The 25984-nt window shown below is 48.3% G+C and overlaps 1 protein-coding gene across 2 annotated transcripts in view; it reads right to left on the bottom strand.

The window, feature by feature from the left end:
- Positions 1–25984, bottom strand: part of DDX6 (DEAD-box helicase 6) — a 97330-nt gene that overhangs the window by 50210 nt on the left and 21136 nt on the right. For both annotated transcript variants that reach the window (XM_063943486.1, XM_063943485.1), the window contains exon 2: positions 17713–18188. In XM_063943486.1, the coding sequence (XP_063799556.1) occupies positions 17713–17909 (197 nt within the window). In that variant the 5' untranslated portion in view covers positions 17910–18188. The remainder of the gene's footprint in view (positions 1–17712; positions 18189–25984) is intronic.

Consider the following 25984-nt stretch of genomic DNA (forward strand, 5'->3'; position numbering starts at 1 on the left):
TTTGTAAAATTTTACAAACGTGTTCTCCCCTGACCACGTAGCTGCTCGGCAAAGTTGTAATGCCGAGACCCCTCGGGCAGCCGCCCAAGATGAGCCCACCTTCCTTGTGGAGTGGGCCTTTACAGATTTAGGCTGTGGCACGCCTGCCACAGAATGTGCAAGTTGGATTGTGCTACAGATCCAACGTGCAATCGTCTGTTTAGACGCAGGAGCACCCATCTTGTTGGGTGCATACAATGTAAACAACGAGTCAGATTTTCTGACTCCAGCTGTCCTTGAAATATATATTTTTAATGCTCTGACAACGTCCAGTAACTTGGAGTCCTCCAAGTCGCTAGTAGCCGCAGGCACCACAATAGGCTGGTTCAAGTGAAATGCCGAAACCACCTTAGGGAGAAATTGAGGACGTGTCCTCAATTCTGCCCTGTCCGAATGGAATATCAGATATGGGCTCTTGTATGACAAAGCTGCCAACTCTGAAACTCTCCTGGCTGAAGCCAGGGCCAACAGCATGGTTACCTTCCATGTAAGGTATTTTAATTCTACCGATTTTAACGGCTCAAACCAATGAGATTTGAGAAAATTTAGAACCACGTTCAAATCCCACGGTGCCACTGGAGGCACTATTGGGGGTTGTATATGTAGTACACCTTTGACAAAAGTTTGTACTTCAGGCACTGACGCCAATTCCTTCTGGAAGAAAATTGATAAGGCCGAAATTTGAACTTTAATGGACCCCAATTTTAGGCCCATAGACAATCCTGCTTGCAGGAAATGTAAGAATCGACCCAATTGAAATTCTTCCGTTGGAGCCTTCTTGGCCTCATACCACGCAACATATTTCCGCCAAATGTGGTGATAATGTTGTACAGTCACTTCCTTTCTAGCCTTAATCAAGGTAGGAATAACTTCCTCTGGAATGCCCTTTTCTTTTAGAATCCGGCGTTCAACCGCCATGCCGTCAAATGCAGACGCGGTAAGTCTTGGAACATACAAGGTCCCTGCTGAAGCAGATCCCTTCTTAGAGGTAGAGGCCACGGATCCTCCGTGAGCATCTCTTGAAGTTCCGGATACCAAGTTCTTCTTGGCCAGTCCGGAGCCACCAGTATTGTTCTTACTCCTCTTTTCCGTATAATTCTCAGTACCTTTGGTATGAGAGGCAGAGGAGGGAACACATACACTGACTGGTACACCCACGGTGTTACCAGAGCGTCCACAGCTATTGCCTGAGGGTCTCTTGACGTGGCGCAATACCTGTCCAATTTTTTGTTGAGGCGAGACGCCATCATGTCCACCTTTGGTTTTTCCCAACGGTTCACAATCATGTGGAAAACTTCTGGATGAAGTCCCCACTCTCCCGGGTGAAGGTCGTGTCTGCTGAGGAAATCTGCTTCCCAGTTGTCCACTCCCGGGATGAACACTGCTGACAGTGCTATGACATGATTCTCCGCCCAGCGCAGAATCCTTGCAGCTTCTGCCATTGCACTCCTGCTTCTCGTGCCGCCTTGTCGGTTTACGTGGGCGACTGCCGTGATGTTGTCGGACTGGATCAACACCGGCTGACCCTGAAGCAGCGGTTTTGCCAGACTTAGAGCATTGTAGATCGCTCTTAGCTCCAGTATATTTATGTGAAGAGACGTCTCCAGGTTTGACCACACGCCCTGGAAGTTTCTTCCCTTTGTGACTGCTCCCCAACCTCGTAGGCTGGCATCCGTAGTCACCAGGACCCAGTCCTGTATGCCGAATCTGCGGCCCACTAACAGATGGGCAGTCTGCAACCACCACAGGAGAGACAACCTTGTTCTCGGTGACAGTGTTATCCGCTGATGCATGTGTAGATGCGATCCGGACCATTTGTCCAGCAGATCCCACTGAAATGTCCGTGCATGGAATCTGCCGAATGGAATCGCTTCGTACGAAGCCACCATCTTTCCCAGGACTCTTGTGCATTGATGTACTGACACAGTTCCTGGTTTTAGGAGGTTCCTGACAAGTTCGGATAACTCCCTTGCTTTCTCTTCCGGGAGAAATACCTTTTTCTGAACCGTGTCCAGAATCATACCCAGGAACAGCAGATGCGTTGTCGGGGTCAATTGAGATTTTGGAAGATTTAGAATCCACCCGTGTTGCTGAAGCACTACTTGTGTTAGCGCCACACCGACTTCCAGCTGTTCTCTGGACTTTGCCCTTATCAGGAGATCGTCCAAGTAAGGGATAATTAATACGCCTTTTCTTCGTAGAAGAACCATCATTTCGGTCATTACCTTGGTAAAGACCCGAGGGGCCGTGGACAAACCAAACGGCAGCGTTTGAAACTGATAATGACAGTCTTGTATCACGAACCTGAGATACCCTTGGTGTGAGGGGTAAATCGGGACATGTAGATAAGCATCTTTTATGTCCAAGGACACCATGAAGTCTCCTTCTTCCAGATTCGCTATCACTGCCCTGAGTGACTCCATCTTGAACTTGAATTTCTGTATGTACAGGTTCAAGGATTTCAGATTTAGAATAGGCCTTACCGAACCGTCCGGTTTCGGTACCACAAATAGAGTGGAATAATACCCCTTTCCCTGTTGTAGGAGGGGTACCTTGACTATCACCTGCTGAGAATACAGCTTGTGAATGGCTTCCAAAACCGACGTCCTTTCTGAGGGAGACGTTGGTAAAGCAGACTTTAGGAACCGGCGAGGGGGAAACCTTTCGAACTCCAGCATGTAACCCTGAGATATTATCTGCAGGACCCACGGGTCCACTTGTGAGTGAGCCCATTGATTGCTGAAAATCTTGAGTCGACCCCCCACCGTTCCTGAGTCCGCTTGTAAAGCCCCAGCGTCATGCTGATGGCTTTGTAGAAGCCGGGGCGGGCTTCTGTTCCTGGGCAGGGGCTGCGTGCTGCCCTTTCTTACCCTTTCCTCTGCCTCTCGGCAGATAAGACTGTCCTTTTGGTCGCTTTTTATAGGAGCGAAAGGACTGCGGCTGAAAAGACGGTGTCTTTTTCTGTTGTGAAGGGGTCTGAGGTAAAAAGGTGGATTTGCCGGCAGTTGCCGTGGTCACCAGGTCCGAAAGACCGACCCCAAACAATTCCTCTCCTTTATATGGCAATACTTCCATATGCCTCTTGGAATCCGCATCACCTGACCACTGTCGCGTCCATAAACTTCTTCTGGCAGATATGGACATCGCGCTTACTCTTGATGCTAGAGTACAAACATCCCTCTGAGCATCTCGCATATAAAGAAAAGCATCCTTTAATTGCTCTAGAGTCAATAAAATACTGTCCCTATCCAGGGTCTCAATATTTTCAGTCAGAGAATCCAACCACACTACCCCAGCACTGCACATCCAGGCTGAGGCTATTGCCGGTCGCAGTATAACACCAGTATGTGCGTATATACTCTTCAGTGTAGTTTCCAGCCTCCTATCTGCTGGATCCTTGAGGGCGGCCGTATCAGGAGACGGCAACGCCACTTGCTTTGATAAACGTGTGAGCGCCTTATCCACCCTAGGGGGTGTTTCCCAGCGTGCCCTAACCTCTGGTGGGAAAGGGTATAATGCCAATAACTTCTTTGAAATTAGCAATTTTCTATCGGGGGTAACCCACGCTTTATCACACACATCATTCAATTCCTCTGATTCTGGGAAAAATACAGGTAGTTTTTTCACCCCCCACATAATACCCCTTTTTGAGGTACCAGCAGTATCAGAGATCTGCAACGCCTCCTTCATTGCCGTGATCATAACACGTGTGGCCCTATTGGAAAATACGTTTGTTTCTTCACCGTCGACACTAGATTCATCTGTATCGGTACCCGTGTCGACTGAGGTAAAGGACGTTTTACAGCCCCTGACGGTGTCTGAGACGCCCGAACCGGTACTAACTGGTTTGCCGGGCGTCTTATTTCGTCAACTGACTTTTGTAGTGTGCTGACATTATCACGTAATTCCATAACTAAAGCCATCCATTCCGGTGTCGACTCCCTAGGGGGTGACATTACCATCATCGGCAATTGCTCTGCCTCCACACCAACATCGTCCTCATACATGTCGACACACACGTACCGACACACAGCAGCCACACAGGGAATGCTCTAATCGAAGACAGGACCCCTTAGCCCTTTGGGGAGACAGAGGGAGAGTTTGCCAGCACACACCAAAAGCGCTATAAAATAAGATTTTACTTACCGATAAATCTATTTCTCAGAGTCTGTAGTGGATGCTGGGGTTCCTGAAAGGACCATGGGGAATAGCGGCTCCGCAGGAGACAGGGCACAAAAAGTAAAGCTTTTCCAGATCAGGTGGTGTGCACTGGCTCCTCCCCCTATGACCCTCCTCCAGACTCCAGTTAGGTACTGTGCCCGGACGAGCGTACACAATAAGGGAGGATTTTGAATCCCGGGTAAGACTCATACCAGCCACACCAATCACACCGTACAACTTGTGATCTAAACCCAGTTAACAGTATGATAACAGCGGAGCCTCTGAAAGATGGCTTCCTTCAACAATAACCCGAATTAGTTAACAATAACTATGTACAATTATTGCAGATAATCCGCACTTGGGATGGGCGCCCAGCATCCACTACGGACTCCGAGAAATAGATTTATCGGTAAGTAAAATCTTATTTTCTCTATCGTCCTAGTGGATGCTGGGGTTCCTGAAAGGACCATGGGGATTATACCAAAGCTCCCAAACGGGCGGGAGAGTGCGGATGACTCTGCAGCACCGAATGAGAGAACTCCAGGTCCTCCTTAGCCAGAGTATCAAATTTGTAAAATTTTACAAACGTGTTCTCCCCTGACCACGTAGCTGCTCGGCAGAGTTGTAATGCCGAGACCCCTCGGGCAGCCGCCCAAGATGAGCCCACCTTCCTTGTGGAGTGGGCCTTTACAGATTTAGGCTGTGGCAGGCCTGCCACAGAATGTGCAAGTTGGATTGTGCTACAGATCCAACGAGCAATCGTCTGCTTAGACGCAGGAGCACCCATCTTGTTGGGTGCATACAATATAAACAACGAGTCAGATTTTCTGACTCCAGCTGTCCTTGCAATATATATTTTTAATGCTCTGTAACTTTGAGTTACAACTTTGAGTCCTCCAAGTCACTTGTAGCCGCAGGCACTACAATAGGCTGGTTCAGATGAAATGCTGACACCACCTTAGGGAGAAAATGCGGACGAGTCCGCAGTTCTGCCCTGTCCGAATGGAAAATCAGATATGGGCTTTTGTAAGATAAAGCTGCCAGTTCTGACACTCTCCTGGCCGAAGCCAGGGCTAGAAGCATGGTCACTTTCCATGTGAGATATTTCAAATCCACCTTCTTTAGTGGTTCAAACCAATGAGATTTTAGGAAGTCCAAAACCACATTGAGATCCCACGGTGCCACTGGAGGCACCACAGGAGGCTGTATATGCAGCACTCCCTTAACAAAGGTCTGGACTTCAGGGACTGAAGCCAATTCTTTTTGAAAGAAAATCGACAGGGCCGAAATTTGAACCTTAATAGATCCCAATTTGAGACCCATAGACAATCCTGATTGCAGGAAATGTAGGAATCGACCCAGTTGAAATTCCTCCGTCGGAGCACTCCGATCTTCGCACCACGCAACATATTTTCGCCAAATTCGGTGATAATGTTGCACGGTTACTTCCTTCCTTGCTTTAATCAAAGTAGGAATGACTTCTTCCGGCATGCCTTTTTCCTTTAGGATCCGGCGTTCAACCGCCATGCCGTCAAACGCCGCCGCGGTAAGTCTTGAAACAGACAGGGACCCTGCTGAAGCAAGTCCCTCCTTAGAGGTAGAGGCCACGGATCTTCCGTGATCATCTCTTGAAGTTCCGGGTACCAAGTCCTTCTTGGCCAAACCGGAACCACTAGTATCGTTCTCACGCCTCTTTGCCGTATAATTCTCAATACTTTTGGTATGAGAGGCAGAGGAGGAAACACATACACCGACTGGTACACCCAAGGCGTTACCAGCGCGTCCACAGCTATTGCCTGCGGATCTCTTGACCTGGCGCAATACCTGCCCAGTTGAAGTCCCCACTCTCCCGGGTGAAGATCGTGTCTGCTGAGGAAGTCTGCTTCCCAGTTGTCCACTCCCGGGATGAACACTGCTGACAGTGCTATCACATGATTCTCTGCCCAGCGAAGAATCCTTGCAGCTTCTGCCATTGCACTCCTGCTTCTTGTGCCGCCCTGTCTGTTCACATGGGCGACTGCCGTGATGTTGTCCGACTGGATCAACACCGGTTTTCCTTGAAGCAGAGGTTCTGCCTGGCTTAGAGCATTGTATATTGCTCTTAGTTCCAGAATGTTTATGTGAAGAGACGTTTCCAGGCTCGTCCATACTCCCTGGAAGTTTCTTCCTTGTGTGACTGCTCCCCAGCCTCTCAGGCTGGCGTCCGTGGTCACCAGGATCCAATCCTGTATGCCGAATCTGCGGCCCTCCAATAGATGAGGACTCTGCAACCACCACAGAAGAGACACCCTTGTCCTTGGAGACAGGGTTATCCGTAGGTGCATCTGAAGATGCGACCCTGACCATTTGTCCAACAGATCCCTTACCCTTGTCCTTGGAGACAGGGTTATCCGTAGGTGCATCTGAAGATGCGACCCTGACCATTTGTCCAACAGATCCCTTTGGAAAATTCTTGCGTGGAATCTGCCGAATGGAATTGCTTCGTAAGAAGCCACCATTTTTCCCAGGACTCTTGTGCATTGATGTACAGACACCTTTCCTGGTTTTAGGAGGTTCCTGACAAGCTCGGATAACTCCTTGGCTTTTTCCTCCGGGAGAAAAACCTTTTTCTGAACCGTGTCCAGAATCATCCCTAGGAACAGCAGACGAGTTGTCGGCATTAACTGGGATTTTGGAATATTCAGAATCCACCCGTGCTGTTTTAGCACTTCTTGAGACAGTGCTAATCCCATCTCTAGCTGTTCTCTGGACCTTGCCCTTATTAGGAGATCGTCCAAGTATGGGATAATTAATACGCCTTTTCTTCGAAGAAGAATCATCATCTCGGCCATTACCTTTGTAAAGACCCGAGGTGCCGTGGACAATCCGAACGGCAGCGTCTGAAACTGATAGTGACAGTTTTGTACAACGAACCTGAGGTACCCCTGGTGTGAGGGGTAAATTGGAACGTGGAGATACGCATCCTTGATGTCCAAGGATACCATAAAGTCCCCCTCTTCCAGGTTCGCTATCACTGCTCTGAGTGACTCCATCTTGAACTTGAACTTCTTTATGTACAGGTTCAAGGACTTCAGATTTAGAATAGGCCTTACCGAGCCATCCGGCTTCGGTACCACAAAAAGAGTGGAATAATACCCCTTCCCTTGTTGCAGAAGAGGTACCTTGACTATCACCTGCTGAGAGTACAGCTTGTGAATGGCTTCCAAAACCGTCTCCCTTTCGGAGGGGGACGTTGGTAAAGCAGACTTCAGGAAACGGCGAGGTGGATCTGTCTCTAATTCCAACCTGTACCCCTGAGATATTATCTGCAGGATCCAGGGATCTACTTGCGAGTGAGCCCACTGCGCGCTGTAATTTTTGAGACGACCCCCCACCGTCCCCGAGTCCGCTTGAGAAGCCCCAGCGTCATGCTGAGGCTTTTGTAGAAGCCGGGGAGGGCTTCTGATCCTGGGAAGGAGCTGCCTGTTGCTGTCTCTTCCCTCGACCTCTGCCTCGTGGCAGATATGAATAGCCCTATGCTCTCTTATTTTTAAAGGAACGAAAGGGCTGCGGTTGAAAGGTCGGTGCCTTTTTCTGTTGGGGAGTGACTTGAGGTAGAAAGGTGGATTTCCCGGCTGTAGCCGTGGCCACCAAATCTGATAGACCGACTCCAAATAACTCCTCCCCTTTATACTGCAAAACTTCCATATGCCGTTTTGAATCCGCATCGCCTGTCCACTGTCGCGTCCATAAAGCTCTTCTGGCCGAAATGGACATAGCACTTACCCGTGATGCCAGTGTGCAGATATCCCTCTGTGCATCACGCATATAAAGAAATGCATCCTTTATTTGTTCTAACGACAGTAAAATATTGTCCCTGTCCAGGGTATCAATATTTTCAATCAGGGACTCTGACCAAACTACCCCAGCACTGCACATCCAGGCAGTCGCTATAGCTGGTCGTAGTATAACACCTGCATGTGTGTATATACTTTTTTGGATATTTTCCATCCTCCTATCTGATGGATCTTTAAGTGCGGCCGTCTCAGGAGAGGGTAACGCCACTTGTTTAGATAAGCGTGTTAGCGCCTTGTCCACCCTAGGAGGTGTTTCCCAGCGCTCCCTAACCTCTGGCGGGAAAGGGTATAATGCCAGTAATTTCTTTGAAATTATCAGCTTTTTATCAGGGGCAACCCACGCTTCATTACACACGTCATTTAGTTCTTCTGATTCAGGAAAAACTATAGGTAGTTTTCACACCCCACATAATACCCTGTTTAGTGGTACCTGTAGTATCAGCTAAATGTAACGCCTCCTTCATTGCCAAAATCATATAACGTGTGGCCCTACTGGAAAATACGGTTGATTCGTCACCGTCACCACTGGAGTCATCGCCTGTGTCTGGGTCTGTGTCGACCGACTGAGGCAAAGGGCGTTTCACAGCCCCTGACGGTGTTTGAGTCGCCTGGACAGGCACTAATTGATTGTCCGGCCGTCTCATGTCGTCAAACGACTGCTTTAGCGTGTTGACACTATCCCGTAGTTCCATAAATAAAGGCATCCATTCTGGTGTCGACTCCCTAGGGGGTGACATCCTCATATTTGGCAATTGCTCCGCCTCCACGCCAATATCGTCCTCATACATGTCGACACACACGTACCGACACACAGGGAATGCTCCTAACGAAGATAGGACCCACTAGCCCTTTGGGGAGACAGAGGGAGAGTTTGCCAGCACACACCAAAAGCGCTATATATGACAGGGATAGCCTTATAATAAGTGCTCCCTTATAGCTGCTTTATATATATCAAAATATTGCCATTAAATTTGCCCCCCCTCTCTGTTTTATCAGGGATAGCCTTATAATAAGTGCTCCCTTATAGCTGCTTTGTTATATCAAAATATCGCCATAAATTTGCCCCCCCTCTCTGTTTTACCCTGTTTCTGTAGTGCAGTGTAGGGGAGAGACTTGGGAGCCGTCCTGACCAGCGGAGCTGTGAGAGGAAATGGCGCCGTGTGCTGAGGAGATAGGCCCCGCCCCTTTTCTGGCGGGCTCGTCTCCCGCTATTTAGAGAAATCAGGCAGGGGTTAAATATCTCCATATAGCCTCTGGGGGCTATATGTGAGGTATTTTTAGCCTTTATATAGGTTACATTTGCCTCCCAGGGCGCCCCCCTCCCAGCGCCCTGCACCCTCAGTGACTGCCGTGTGAAGTGTGCTGAGAGGAAAATGGCGCACAGCTGCAGTGCTGTGCGCTACCTTTAGAAGACTGCAGGAGTCTTCAGCCGCCGATTCTGGACCTCTTCTGACTTCAGCATCTGCAAGGGGGCCGGCGGCGCGGCTCCGGTGACCATCCAGGCTGTACCTGTGATCGTCCCTCTGGAGCTTGATGTCCAGTAGCCAAGAAGCCAATCCATCCTGCACGCAGGTGAGTTGACTCCTTCTCCCCTCAGTCCCTCGCTGCAGGAATCACTGTAAAATAAAAAACCTAGCTAAACTTTTTCTAAGCAGCTCTTTAGGAGAGCCACCTAGATTGCACCCTTCTCGGCCGGGCACAAAAATCTAACTGGAGTCTGGAGGAGGGTCATAGGGGGAGGAGCCAGTGCACACCACCTGATCTGGAAAAGCTTTACTTTTTGTGCCCTGTCTCCTGCGGAGCCGCTATTCCCCATGGTCCTTTCAGGAACCCCAGCATCCACTAGGACGATAGAGAAATGTATATAAACAACCCTAGAAGGTGTTGTTTACTATATATGCGCTCTTAATATATAAATATCGCCAATTTATGCCCCCCTTCTCTTTGTTACCCTGTTTCTGTAGTGCAGTGCAGGGGAGAGTCCTGGGAGCCTTCACCAGCGGAGCTGAGCAGGAAAATGGCGCTGAGTGCTGAGGAGAATAAGCTCCGCCCCTTTTTCGGCGGGCTTTTTCTCCCGGTTTTTAAGAAACTGGCCTGGGTTAAAATACATACATATAGCCTTAATGGCTATATGTGATGTATTTATTTTGCCACTAAAGGTAATTATATTGCTGCCCAGGGCGCCCCCAGCAGCGCCCTGCACCCTCCGTGACTGAGTCAGTGAGCCGTGTGACAACAATGGCGCACAGCTGCAGTGCTGTGCGCTACCTTCATGAAGACTGTGGAGTCTTCTGCCGCCTGTTTTCCGGACCTCCGTTCTGCTGTCTCTTCAGCGTCTGTAAGGGGGATCGGCGGCGCGGCTCCGGGACGAACCCCAGGCTGACCTGTGTTCCGACTCCCTCTGGAGCTAAGTGTCCAGTAGCCTAAGACTCCAATCCATCCTGCACGCAGGTGAGTTGGAAATCTCTCCCCTAAGTCCCTCGATGCAGTGATCCTGTTGCCAGCAGGAATCACTGAGATTGAAACCTAAAAAAATAAGAATTTACTTACCGATAATTCTATTTCTCGGAGTCCGTAGTGGATGCTGGGGTTCCTGAAAGGACCATGGGGAATAGCGGCTCCGCAGGAGACCGGGCACAAAAAGTAAAGCTTTAGGATCAGGTGGTGTGCACTGGCTCCTCCCCCTATGACCCTCCTCCAAGCCAGTTAGATACTGTGCCCGGACGAGCGTACATAATAAGGAAGGATTTTGAATCCCGGGTAAGACTCATACCAGCCACACCAATCACACTGTACAACCTGTGATCTGAACCCAGTTAACAGTATGATAACAGCGGAGCCTCTGAAAAGATGGCTCACAACAATAATAACCCGATTTTTGTAACTATGTACAAGTATTGCAGATAATCCGCACTTGGGATGGGCGCCCAGCATCCACTACGGACTCCGAGAAATAGAATTATCGGTAAGTAAATTCTTATTTTCTCTATCGTCCTAGTGGATGCTGGGGTTCCTGAAAGGACCATGGGGATAATACCAAAGCTCCCAAACGGGCGGGAGAGTGCGGATGACTCTGCAGCACCGAATGAGAGAACTCCAGGTCCTCCTTAGCCAGGGTATCAAATTTGTAGGATTTTACAAACGTGTTTGCCCCTGACTAAATAACCGCTCGGCAAAGTTGTAAAAGCCGAGACCCCTCGGGCAGCCGCCCAAGATGAGCCCACCTTCCTTGTGGAATGGGCATTTACATATTTTGGCTGTGGCAGGCCTGCCACAGAATGTGCAAGCTGAATTGTATTACACATCCAACTAGCAATAGTCTGCTTAGAAGCAAAAGCACCCAGTTTGTTGGGTGCATACAGGATAACAGCAAGTCAGTTTTCCTGACTCCAGCCGTCCTGGAACATATTTTCAGGGCCCTGACAACATCTAGCAACTTGGAGTCCTCCAAGTCCCTAGTAGGTGCAAGGCACCACAATAAGCTGGTTCAGGTGAAACACTGACACCACCTTAGGGAGAGAACTGGGGACGAGTCCGCAGCTCTGCCCTGTCCGAATGGACAAACAGATATGGGCTTTTTTGAGAAAAAACCACCAATTTGACACTCGCCTGGTCCAGGCCAGGGCCAAGATCATGGTCACTTTTCATGTGAGATGCTTCAAATCCACAGATTTGACTGGTTTTAAACCAATGTGATTTGAGGAATCCCAGAACTACGTTGAGATCCCACAGTGCCACTGGAGGCACAAAAGGGGGTTGTATATGCAATACTCCCTTGACAAAATTCTGGACTTCAGGAACTGAAGCCAATTCTTTCTGGAAGAAAATCGACAGGGCCGAAATTTGAACCTTAATGGACCCCAATTTGAGGCCCATAGACACTCCTGTTTTCAGGAAATGCAGGAAACGACCGAGTTGAAATTTCTTTGTGGGGCCTTCCTGGCCTCACACCACGCAACATATTTTCGCCACATGTGGTGATAATGTTGTGCGGTCACCTCCTTTCTGGCTTTGACCAGGGTAGGAATGACCTCTTCCGGAATGCCTTTTTCCCTTAGGATCCGGCGTTCCACCGCCATGCCGACAAACGCAGCTGCGGTAAGTCTTGGAACAGACATGGTACTTGCTGATGCAAGTCCCTTCTTAGCGGCAGAGGCCATAAAACCTCTGTAAGCATCTCTTGAAGTTCCGGGTACCAAGTCCTTCTTGGCCAATCCGGAGCCATGAGTATAGTTCTTACTCCTCTACGTCTTATAATTCTCAGCACCTTAGGTATGAGAAGCAGAGGAGGGAACACATACACCGACTGGTACACCCACGGTGTTACCAGAACGTCCACAGCTATTGCCTGAGGGTCTCTTGACCTGGCGCAATACCTGTCCCGTTTTTTGTTCAGACGGGACGCCATCATGTCCACCTTTGGTATTTCCCAACGGTTTACAATCATGTGGAAAAAACTTCCCGATGAAGTTTCCACTCTCCCGGGTGGAGGTCGTGCCTGCTGAGGAAGTCTGCTTCCCAGTTTCCATTCCCGGGATGAAACACTGCTGACAGTGCTATCACATGATTTTCCGCCCAGCGAAAAGTCCTTGCAGTTTTTGCCATTGCCCTCCTGCTTCTTGTGTCGCCCTGTCTGTTTACGTGGGCGACTGCCGTGATATTTTTCCCACTGGATCAATACCGGCTGACCTTGAAGCAGAGGTCTTGCTAAGCTTAGAGCATTATAAATTTACCCTTAGCTCCAGTATATTTATGTGGAGAAAAGTCTCCAGACTTGATCACACTCCCTGGAAATTTTTTCCTTGTGTGACTGCTCCCCAGCCTCTCGGGCTGGGCTCCGTGGTCACCAGCATCCAATCCTGAATGCCAAATCTGCGGCCCTCTAGAAGATGGGCACTCTATAACCACCACAGGAGAGACACCCTTGTCCTTGGATATAGGGTTATCCGCTGATGCATCTGAAGATGCGATCCGGACCATTTGTCCAGCAGATCCCCCTGAAAAGTTCTTGCGTGAAATCTGCCGAATGGAATTTCTTCGTAGGAAGCCACCATTTTTACCAGGACCCTTGTGCAATGATGCACTGTTTTTAGGAGGTTCCTGACTAGCTCGGATAACTCCCTGGCTTTCTCTTCCGGGAGAAACACCTTTTTCTGGACTGTGTCCAGAATCATCCCTAGGCACAGCAGACGTGTCGTCGGGATCAGCTGCGATTTTGGAATATTTAGAATCCACCCGTGCTGTTGTAGCAGTATCCGAGATAGTGCTACTCCGACCTCCAACTGTTCCCTGGACTATGCCCTTATCAGGAGATCGTCCAAGTAAGGGATAATTAAGACGCCTTTTCTTCGAAGAAGAATCATCATTTCGGCCATTACCTTGGTAAAGACCCGGGGTGCCGTGGACAATCCAAACGGCAGCGTCTAAAACTGATAGTGACAGTTCTGCACCACGAACCTGAGGTACCCTTAGTGAGAAGGGCAAATTTGGGACATAGAGGTAAGCATCCCTGATGTCCCCGGACACTATATAGTCCCCTTCTTCCTGGTTCGTTATCACTGCTCTGAGTGACTCCATCTTGATTTGAACCTTTGTAAGTGTTCAAAAAAATTTTTTTAGAATAAGTCTCACCTAGCCTTCTGGCTTCAGTACCACAATATAGTGTGGAATAATACCCCTTTTCCTTGTAGTAGGAGGGGTAATTTAATTATCACCTGCTGGGAATACAGCTTGTGAATTTTTTCCCATACTGCCTCCTTGTCGGAGGGAGACCTTGGTAAATCAGACTTCAGGAGCCTGCGAAGAGGAAACGTCTCTACATTCCAATCTGTACCCCTGGGATACTACTTGTAGGATCCAGGGGTCCTGTACAGTCTCAGCGCCATGCTGAGAACTTGTCAGAAGCGGTGGAACGCTTCTGTTCCTGGGAATGGGCTGCCTGCTGCAGTCTTCTTCCCTTTCCTCTATCCCTGGGCAGATATGATCTTATAGGGACGAAAAGACTGAGGTTGAAAAGACGGTGTCTTTTTCTGCAGAGATGTGACTTAGGGTAAAAACGGTGGATTTTCCAGCAGTTGCCGTGGCCACCAGGTCCGATGGACCGACCCCAAAAAACTCCTCTTCCTTTATACGGCAATACACCTTTGTGCCGTTTGGAATCTGCATCACCTGACCACTGTCGTGTCCATAACATCTTCTGGCAGATATGGACATCGCATTTACTCTTGATGCCAGAGTGCAAATATCCCTCTGTGCATCTCGCATATATAGAAATGCATCCTTTAAATGCTCTATAGTCAATAAAATACTGTCCCTGTCAAGGGTATCAATATTTTTAGTCAGGGAATCCGACCAAGCCACCCCAGCTCTGCACATCCAGGCTGAGGCGATCGCTGGTCGCAGTATAACACCAGTATGTGTGTATATACTTTTTATGATATTTTCCAGCCTCCTGTCAGCTGGTCCTTGAGGACGGCCCTATCTATAGACGGTACCGCCACTTGTTTTGATAAGCGTGTGAGCGCCTTATCCACCCTAAGGGGTGTTTCCCAACGCGCCCTAACTTCTGGCGGGAAAGGGTATACCGCCCATAATTTTCTATCGGGGGGAACCCACGCATCATCACACACTTTATTTAATTTATCTGATTCAGGAAAAACTACGGTAGTTTTTTCACATCCCACATAATACCCTCTTTTGTGGTACTTGTAGTATCAGAAATATGTAACACCTCCTTCATTGCCTTTAACGTGTGGCCCTAATAAGGAATACGTTTGTTTATTCACCGTCGACACTGGATTCAGTGTCCCTGTCTGTGTCGACCGACTAAAGTAAACGGGCGTTTTAAAACCCCTGACGGTGTTTTTGAGACGTCTGGACCGGTACTAATTGTTTGTCGGCCGTCTCATGTCGTCAACCGACCTTGCAGCGTGTTGACATTATCACGTAATTCCCTAAATAAGCCATCCATTCCGGTGTCGACTCCCTAGAGAGTGACATCACCATTACAGGCAATTGCTCCGCCTCCTCACCAACATCGTCCTCATACATGTCGACACACACGTACCGACACACAGCACACACACAGGGAATGCTCTGATAGAGGACAGGACCCACTAGCCCTTTGGAGAGACAGAGGGAGAGTTTGCCAGCACACACCAAAAACGCTATAATTATACAGGGACAACCTTATATAAGTGTTTTCCCTTATAGCATCTGTTTTATATATTTCTAACGCCAAATGAGTGCCCCCCCCTCTCTGTTTTAACCCTGTTTCTGTAGTGCAGTGCAGGGGAGAGCCTGGGAGCCTTCCCTCCAGCCTTTCTGTGAGTGAAAATGGCGCTGTGTGCTGAGGAGATAGGCCCCGCCCCTTTTTCGGCGGCCTCATCTCCCGCTTTTAACGGATTCTGGCAGGGGTTAAATATCTCCATATAGCCTCCGGAGGCTATATGTGAGGTATTTTTAGCCAAAATAGGTTTTCATTTGCCTCCCAGGGCGCCCCCACTCCCAGCGCCCTGCACCCTCAGTGACTGCCGTGTGAAGTGTGCTGAGAGGAAAATGGCGCACAGCTGCAGTGCTGTGCGCTACCTTTAGAAGACTGAGGAGTCTTCTGCCACCGATTCTGGACCTCTTCTTACTTCAGCATCTGCAAGGGGGCCGGCGGCAAGGCTCCGGTGACCATCCAGGCTGTACCTGTGATCGTCCCTCTGGAGCTGATGTCCAGTAGCCAAGAAGCCAATCCATCCTGCACGCAGGTGAGTTCACTTCTTCTCCCCTAAGTCCCTCGTTGCAGTGATCCTGTTGCCAGCAGGACTCACTGTAAAATAAAAAACCTAAGCTAAACTTTTTCTAAGCAGCTCTTTAGGAGAGCCACCTAGATTGCACCCTTCTCGGCCGGGCACAAAAATCTAACTGGCTTGGAGGAGGGTCATAGGGGGAGGAGCCAGTGCACACCACCTGATCCTAAAGCTTTACTTTTTGTGCCCTGTCTCCTGCGGAGCCGCTATTCCCCATGGTCCTTTCAGGAACCCCAGCATCCACTAGGACGATCGAGAAAAACTTTTCTAAACAGCTCTTTAGGAGAGCCACCTAGATTGCACCCTCTCGGACGGGCACAAAAACCTAACTGAGGCTTGGAGGAGGGTCATGGGGGGAGGAGCCAGTACGCACCATGTGACCTAAAAGCTTTTTTAGATGTGCCCTGTCTCCTGCGGAGCCCGCTATTCCCCATGGTCCTGACGGAGTCCCCAGCATCCACTAGGACGTTAGAGAAAAGCTGTTAAGTTGCATTATCACAAATTGAATAATTTTAGCAAGAGATTGGTCTAGTCAGCACTGTCCTAATACTGCTCGCCGCTTGGGGAAACGCTTTTTGCAGGTCTCCTAACAGAATCTATTCCCACTAGATATTCCCTCATGGTGGGTAAACATCTGACAGACCATCAACGTACCCGCCGTCATGTCAACTGAACGGCAATCAAGGCAAGTGTGAAGACTTGCTGGCATCGTTCAGACCTACTGATGGGGTACACAACTGATGACAGGCTTATAATATATAGGCAGATATATCTTCCAGTGTGTACCCAGCTTTACAGTTGCTTGCAAAGGTGAATGACCAATTTATCCATAAGATGTTCAGCTAATCAATATGACCGGCTTGTGTTCTTTTATTCCAGGTTTCCTAATCCATATAGTTAGACAATTTCTGGCTTTAATATGCAGTAAGATTTCAGTCCCACTAGTATTTCCCTGTTACAGAGACATGGTACGAATAATATAGAACAATTCAGCAACTCTAGACTCCAAAATAAGTTACTCTAATCACAAGATAAGTGTTCACCTTGTATAAACCCTTAATATCTGTAAAACACACATATTGCCTATTCACATTTACCAAGCTCATATGCCTGGCACTAGATGAAAACCAGCAGGGAAGAAATCTTGAAATGTCAAAGGAGCCAGTCAGACGGCCATTAGCATTTTACACGGCTGATAGCTCCACATTTAGCCTCTCAAAGCTGCTAATGTTGTCATCTTGGGGGCCTGAACTACGGACTTTAAACACTTTTCTCACACTCCTGGTGGCTGCAAGAACAAAAGTGTGTGCACCACCGGTAATGGGCATCTGATAGGAGCAGCAATTGAATAGTTCAGATAGTCAACCATTACTATAGATGGCCAGCAGTGGGTGTGCACATTAAGGGGGGGGGGGGGTTGAATTGTTTTGTGGGCAGCAATAATTAATAAGCGCCCTAATTCCCCACTAAGCAACTTTCAGGAAAGACCTCAAGGTCAATGTCTAATTACAAAGTTACATTTCCTTTTTACTGGGTAAGTAGAGAATGCACCGCCATAATATAAACAAAAAACCTAGAAAAACTGTATATAGATTTCTTGCTTACTACGTGTTTAACAGTTGGAGAACAAAAACACACAACAAAAGTAGTTACAAATAAGATTGCAAATAAAGGGTGATTTAAAATGAACACTATATGCTGGTGGGAAATGACTGACTGCGCTATAGCAGCCACATACGGTAGGGCGAACACCTTTGCAACTTTATGGGGTGCAAGGGAAAACTTGTTATGCAGAACGCCACATAGTGCTGAGGTGACTTCTTCCCCCTCCCCCCCCAAGAGTTTATTAGAAGGGAAAGACAACAATGTGCAATACTCACTTAATACCGCTGCCCATACTCTGTGCTTGCTGCTGACTTCCATTATTGATTGTGCTGGCATTTTTCAGCTGGTTTATCTGCTGTGTCTGTGTTCCCCCACTTCCAGGCCCCGCATTGGGTTTCACCGGGCCCCTCAATTGCCCATTTTGACTGGACAGACCCATTAAAACAGGGTTCTCTGTTCTTGTGGTGCTCATTTTGTTTTCTATTAAAGTGTCCCTTTGAAAGTTTTCTTCAACTTCACAAGGTTTGAAAGTCAGTACAGAGACTGTAATAACAGTTTATAGGACTCTTCAAAATGAAGAGATAAAGTCTTGCTCATTAAATGAGTCCTTGTTATTGCAACGTAAACAAGTGCTTGTTCTTGCTAAAAGTCTTTGAACTGTGAAGTCACTTGTTCTGATGCACCAAATCAACCTTCTTTATAAAAAAAAAGCCCTCAGACATAGATTTCACTTATGTTCTATCAGTGCTCTCTAGAAGAGAAGAAACAACAATTACAACATGTATAAGAAGCTGCAAATAAATGTAGACAGTGAATTCAGTTTTGAAAACTATGACAACTGCTTCATGGATGTCTTTCTGCAGCTGAGGCAAGCCTTCATTCGGAGTACGGCTGCATACACCGGTGTGTGCATTATGGCTTCACTTACTCACTGTACATGAAAAAGCCTGAATAAATACACCGCTAATAAGAATTTACTTACCGATAATTCTATTTCTCGTAGTCCGTAGTGGATGCTGGGGACTCCGTAAGGACCATGGGGAATAGCGGCTCCGCAGGAGACTGGGCACAAAAGTAAAGCTTTAGAACTACCTGGTGTGCACTGGCTCCTCCCCCTATGACCCTCCTCCAAGCCTCAGTTAGGATACTGTGCCCGGACGAGCGTACACAATAAGGAAGGATTTTGAATCCCAGGTAAGACTCATACCAGCCACACCAATCACACCATATAACTTGTGATCTAAACCCAGTTAACAGCATGATAACAGAGGAGCCTCTAGAAAAGATGGCTCACTACAGCATTAACCCGATTTTTTGGTAACAATAACTATGTACCAGTATTGCAGACAATCCGCACTTGGGATGGGCGCCCAGCATCCACTACGGACTACGAGAAATAGAATTATCGGTAAGTAAATTCTTATTTTCTTTAACGTCCTAAGTGGATGCTGGGGACTCCGTAAGGACCATGGGGATTATACCAAAGCTCCAAAACGGGCGGGAGAGTGCGGATGACTCTGCAGCACCAAATGAGAGAACTCCAGGTCCTCCTCAGCCAGGGTATCAAATTTGTAGAATTTTACAAACGTATTTGCTCCTGACCAAGTAGCTGCTCGGCAAAGTTGTAAAGCCGAGACCCCTCGGGCAGCCGCCCAAGATGAGCCCACCTTCCTTGTGGAATGGGCTTTTACAGATTTTGGCTGTGGCAGGCCTGCCACAGAATGTGCAAGCTGAATTGTACTACAAATCCAACGAGCAATAGTCTGCTTAGAAGCAGGAGCACCCATCTTGTTGGGTGCATACAGAATAAACAACGAGTCAGATTTTCTGACTCCAGCCGTCCTGGAAACCTATATTTCCAGGGCTCTGACAACGTCTAGCAACTTGGAGTCCTGCAAGTCCCTAGTAGCCGCAGGCACCACAATAGGTTGATTCAGGTGAAACGCTGAAAACCACCTTAGGGAGAAACTGAGGACAAGTCCTCAATTCCGCCCTGTCCGAATGGAAAATCAGATGAGGGCTTTTACAGGATAAAGCCGCCAATTCTGACACGCACCTGGCCCAGGCCAGGGCCAACAGCATAACCACTTTCCATGTGAGATATTTTAACTCCACATATTTAAGTGGTTCAAACCAATGTGACTTTTGGAACCCAAAAACTACATTTAGATCCCAAGGTGCCACTGGAGGCACAAAAGGAGGCTGTATATATAGTACCCCTTTCACAAACGTCTGAACTTCAGGGACTGAAGCTAGTTCTTTTTGGAAGAAAATTGACAGGGACGAAATTTGAACCTTAATGGACCCCCATTTCAGGGCCATAGACACTCCTGTTTGCAGGAAATGTAGGAATCGACCTAGTTGAAAATTCCTCCGTCGGGGCCTTACTGGCCTCGCACCACGCAACATATTTTCGCCAAATGCGGTGATAATGTTTTGCGGTTATATCTTTCCTGGCTTTGATCAGGATAGGGATGACTTCATCCGGAATGCCTTTTTCCTTCAGGATCCGGCGTTCAACCGCCCTGCCGTTAAACGCAGCCGCGGTAACTCTTGGAAAAGACAGGGTCCTTGCTGGAGCAGGTCCCTTCTAAGAGGTAGAGGCCACGGATCCTCCGTGAGCATCTCTTGAAGTTCCGGTTACCAAGTCCTTCTTGGCCCATCCGGAGCCACGAATATAGTGCTTACTCCTCTCCATCTTATAATTCTCAGTACCTTGGTTATGAGAGGCAGAGGAGGGAACACATACACTGACTGGTACACCCACTGTTACCAGAGCGTCTACAGCTATTGCCTGAGGGTCCCTTGACCTGGCGCAATACTTGTCGAGTTTTATAAACATGTGGAAGACTTCTGGGTGAAGTCCCCACTCTCCCGGGTGGAGGTCGTGTCTGCTGAGGAAGTCTGCTTCCCAGTTGTCCACTCCCGGAATGAATACTGCTGACAGTGCTATCACATGATTTTCCGCCCAGCGAAAAAATAAGAATTTACTTACCGATAATTCTATTTCTCGGAGTCCGTAGTGGATGCTGGGGTTCCTGAAAGGACCATGGGGAATAGCGGCTCCGCAGGAGACAGGGCACAAAAAAGTAAAGCTTTTACCAGATCAGGTGGTGTGCACTGGCTCCTCCCCCTATGACCCTCCTCCAGACTTCAGTTAGGTACTGTGCCCGGACGAGCGTACACAATAAGGGAGGCAATTTGAATCCCGGGTAAGACTCATACCAGCCACACCAATCACACCGTACAACTTGTGATCTAAACCCAGTTAACAGTATGATAACAGAAAGAGCCTCTTAAAGATGGCTCCTTAACAATATAACCCGAATTTGTTAACAATAACTATGTACAGTATTGCAGATAATCCGCACTTGGGATGGGCGCCCAGCATCCACTACGGACTCCGAGAAATAGAATTATCGGTAAGTAAATTCTTATTTTCTCTATCGTCCTAAGTGGATGCTGGGGTTCCTGAAAGGACCATGGGGATTATACCAAAGCTCCCAAACGGGCGGGAGAGTGCGGATGACTCTGCAGCACCGAATGAGAGAATTCCAAGTCCTCTTTTGCCAGGGTATCAAATTTGTAGAATTTTACAAACGTGTTTTCCCCCGACCACGTAGCTGCTCGACAGAATTGTAATGCCGAGACCCCTCGGGCAGCCGCCCAAGATGAGCCCACCTTCCTTGTGGAATGGGCCTTAACAGATTTAGGCTGTGGCAGGCCTGCCACAGAATGAGCAAGTTGAATTGTGTTACAAATCCAACGAGCAATCGTCTGCTTAGAAGCAGGGGCACCCAACTTGTTGGGTGCATATAGTATCAACAGCGAGTCAGATTTTCTGACTTCAGCCGTCCTTGAAATGTATATTTTTAAGGCTCTGACAACGTCCAACAACTTGGAGTCCTCCAAGTCGCCAGTGGCCGCAGGCACCACAATAGGTTGGTTCAGGTGAAACGCTGATACCACCTTAGGGAGAAAATGCGGACGAGTCCTCAGTTCTGCCCTATCCGAATGGAAGATTAGATAAGGGCTTTTATAAGATAAAGCCGCCAATTCAGATACTCTCCTGGCGGAAGCCAGGGCCAGTAACATAGTCACTTTCCATGTGAGATATTTAAAATCCACCTTTTTCAATGGTTCAAACCAATGGGATTTGAGGAAATCTAAAACTACATTTAGATCCCACGGTGCCACCGGAGGCACCACAGGAGGCTGTATATGCAGTACTCCTTTAACAAAAGTCTGTACCTCAGGAACTGAGGCCAATTCTTTTTGGAAGAATATTGACAGGGCCGAAATTTGAACCTTAATAGATCTCAATTTGAGACCCATAGACAATCCTGATTGTAGGAAATGTAGGAAACGACCCAGTTGAAATTCCTCCGTCGGAACACTCCGATCCTCGCACCACGCGACATATTTTCGCCAAATGCGGTGATAATGTTTCGCGGTGACTTCCTTCCTTGCCTTAATCAAGGTAGGAATGACTTCTTCTGGAATGCCTTTCCCTTTTAGGATCTGGCGTTCAACCGCCATGCCGTCAAACGCAGCCGCGGTAAGTCTTGAAAGAGACAGGGACCCTGTTGTAGCAGGTCCCTTCTCAGAAGTAGAGGGCACGGGTCGTCCGTGACCAACTCTTGAAGTTCCGGGTACCAAGTCCTTCTTGGCCAATCCGGAGCCACTAGTATTGTTCTTACTCCTCCTCACCGTATAATCTTCAATACCTTTGGTATGAGAGGCAGAGGAGGAAACACATATACTGATTTGTACACCCAAGGTGTTACCAGTGCGTCCACAGCTATTGCCTGTGGATCTCTTGACCTGGCGCAATACTTGTCCAGTTTCTTGTTGAGGCGAGACGCCATCATGTCTACCATTGGTCTTTCCCAACAGTTTATTAGCATGTGGAAGACTTCTGGATGAAGACCCCCCTCTCCCGGGTGAATATCGTGTTTGCTGAGGAAGTCTGCTTCCCAGTTGTCCACGCCCGGGAAGAACACTGCTGACAGTGCTATTACGTGATTCTCCGCCCAGCGAAGAATCTTGGCAGCTTCTGCCATTGCACTCCTGCTTCTTGTGCCGCCCTGTCTGTTTACATGGGCGACCGCCGTGATGTTGTCCGACTGAATCAACACCGGTTTTCCTTGCAGGAGTGGTTCCGCCTGGCTTAGAGCATTTTAGATTGCTCTTAGTACCAGAATGTTTATGTGAAGAGACTTTTCCAGGTTCGTCCATACCCCCTGGAAGTTTCTTCCTTGTGTGACTGCTCCCCAACCTCTCAGGCTGGCGTCCGTGGTCACCAGGATCAAATCCTGTATGCCGAATCTGCGGCCCTCCAATAGATGAGCCTTTTGCAACCACCACAGAAGATATACCCTTGTCCTTGGCGACAGGGTTATTCGCAGGTGCATCTGAGGATGCGACCCTGACCATTTGTCCAACAGATCCCTTTGGAAAATTCTTGCATGGAATCTGCCGAATGGAATTGCTTCGTAAAAAGCCACCATTTTTCCCAGGACTCTTGTGCATTGATGTACAGACACCTTTCCTGGTTTTAGGAGGTTCCTGACAGGTCGGATAACTCCTTGGCTTTTTCCTCGGGAAGAAAAACCTTTTTCTGAACCGTGTCCAGAATCATCCCTAGGAACAGCAGACGTATCGTCGGAAAACAGCTGCGATTCTTGGAATATTTAGAATCCAGTCGTGCCGTCGAAGAACTACTTTAGATAGTGCTCTTCCGACCTCCAACTGTTCTCTGGAACTTGCCCTTTTTAGGTCGTGCAAGTAAGGGATAATTTAGATGCCTTTTTTCTTTGAAGAAACATCTTTTCGGCCATTACCGTGGTAAAAAGGCCCGGGGTGCCGTGGATAATTCAAACGGCATCGTCTGAAACTGATATTGACAGTTCTGTACCACGAACCAGAGGTACCCTTGATGAGAAGGACAAAATTTGGACATGGAGGTAATCCTTGATGTCCAGGGACACCATATAGTCCCCTTTTTTCCGGTTCGCTATCACTGCTCTGAGTGACTTTATCTCGATTTGAACCTTTTATGTAAGTGTTCAAAACATTTTAGATTTAGACTATGTGTCACCAAGCCGTCTGGCTTCAGTACCACAATATAGTGTGGAAAAATAATACCCTTTTCCTTGTCGTAGGAGGGGTACTTTGATTATCACCTGCTGGATATACAGCTTGTGAATTGTTTCCAATGCTGCCTCCCTGTCGGAGGGAGCCGTTGGTAAAGCAGACTTCAGGAACCTGCGAGGAGAAGATGTCTCGACTCTCCAATCTTTACCCCTGGGATAATACTCGTACGATCTAGGGGTCAACTTGCGAGTGATCCCACTGCGCCCTGAGACTCTTGAGACTACCCCCCCACCTTGAGTCCGCTTGCACGGCCCCAGCGTCATGCTGAGGACTTGGCAGACGCGGTGGAGGGCTTCTTTTCCTGGGAAAGGGCTGCCTGCTGCAGTCTACTTCCCTTACCTCTATGTCTGGGCAGATATGACTGGCCTTTTGCCTGCATGCCCTCATGGGAAAGGAAAGATTGAGGCTGAAAAGACGGTGTCTTTTTTAGCTGAGATGTAACTTGGGGTAAAAAAGGTTGGATTTCCCAGCTGTTGCTGTGGTCCCCAGGTCCGATGGACCGACCCCCAAATAACTCCTTCCCTTTATACAGCAATACTTCCATCTGCCGTATGGGATCTGTATCACCTGACCACTGTCGTGTCCCTGACATCTTCTGGGAGATATGGACAACGCACTTATCTTGATGCCAGAGAGCAAATATCCCTCTGTGCATCTCACATACATATATATAGAATGCATCCTATTAAATGCTCTACATGAATAAAATATTTTCAGTCAGGGAATCCGACCAAGCCAACCCAGCACTGCATCTCCAGGCTGATGGCGATCGCTGGTCGCAGTATAACCACCGTATGTGTGTATATACTTTTTAGGATATTTTTCCAGCTTCCTATCAGCTGGCTCCTTGAGGGCGGCCGTATCTGGAGACGGTAACGCCACTTGATAAGCGTGTGAGCGCCTTATCACCCTAAGGGGTGTTTCCCAACGTACCCTAATTTCTGGCGGGAAAGGGTATAACGCCAATATTTGCTATCGGGGTAACCCTACGCATCATCACACACTTCAATTTATTTTATCTGATTCAGGAAAAACTACAGGTAGTTTTTTCCACTCCCACATAATACCCTTTCTTGTGGTACTTGTAGTATCAGAAACACGTAACACCTCCTTCATTGCCCTTAACGTGTGGCCCTAATGAGAAATACGTTTGTTTATTCACCGTCGACACTGTATTCAGTGTCCGTGTCTGTGTCTGTGTCGACCGACTGAGGTAAATGGGCGTTTTTAAAACCCCTGACGGTGTTTCTGAGACGCCTGGACCGGTCCTAATAGATTGTCGGCCGTCTCATGTCGTCAACCGACCTTGCAGCGTGTTGACATTCTCACGTAATTCTCTAAATAAGCCATCCATTCCGGTGTCGACTCCCTAGAGAGTGACATCACCATTACAGGCAATTTCTCCGCCTCCTCACCAACATCGTCCTCATACATGTCGACACACACGTACCGACCCACAGCACACACACCGGGAATGCTCTGACAGAGGACAGGACCCACTAGCCCTTTGGGGAGACAGAGGGAGAGTCTGCCAGCACACACCAAAACCGCTATAATTATATAGGGACAACCTTATATAAGTGTTTCTCCCTTATAGCATCTTTTATATATATACAATATCGCCAAAATCAGTGCCCCCCCCTCTCTGTTTTAACCCTGTTTCTGTAGTGCAGTGCAGGGGAGAGCCTGGGAGCCTTCTCTCCAGCTTTTCTGTGAGAGAAAATGGCGCTGTGTGCTGAGGAGATAGGCCCCGCCCCTTTTACGGCGGGCTCGTCTCCCGCTATTTTTGAAGTTAGGCAGGGGTTAAATATCTCCATATAGCCTCTGTGGGCTATATGTGAGGTATTTTTTGCCTCTAATAAGGTTTTTATTTGCCTCTCAGAGCGCCCCCCCCAGCGCTCTGCACCCTCAGTGACTGTTGTGTGAAGTGTGCTGAGAGGAAAATGGCGCACAGCTGCAGTGCTGTGCGCTACCTTTATGAAGACTCAGGAGTCTTCAGCCGCCGATTTTGGACCTCTTCTCTCTTCAGCGTCTGCAAGGGGGCCGGCGGCGCGGCTCCGGTGACCATCCAGGCTGTACCTGTGATCGTCCCTCTGGAGCTAGTGTCCAGTAGCCAAGCAGCAAATCCACTCTGCACGCAGGTGAGTTCACTACTTCTCCCCTAAGTCCCTCGTTGCAGTGATCCTGTTGCCAGCAGGACTCACTGTAAAGTAAAAAACCTAAGCTAAACTTTCTCTAAGCAGCTCTTTAGGAGAGCCACCTAGATTGCACCCTTCTCGTTCGGGCACAAAATCTAACTGAAGTCTGGAGGAGGGTCATAGGGGGAGGAGCCAGTGCACACCACCTGATCTGGTAAAAGCTTTACTTTTTTGTGCCCTGTCTCCTGCGGAG

This window comes from Pseudophryne corroboree, chromosome 10 (assembly GCF_028390025.1).
Source record: "Pseudophryne corroboree isolate aPseCor3 chromosome 10, aPseCor3.hap2, whole genome shotgun sequence".
Taxonomy (NCBI): domain Eukaryota; kingdom Metazoa; phylum Chordata; class Amphibia; order Anura; family Myobatrachidae; genus Pseudophryne; species Pseudophryne corroboree.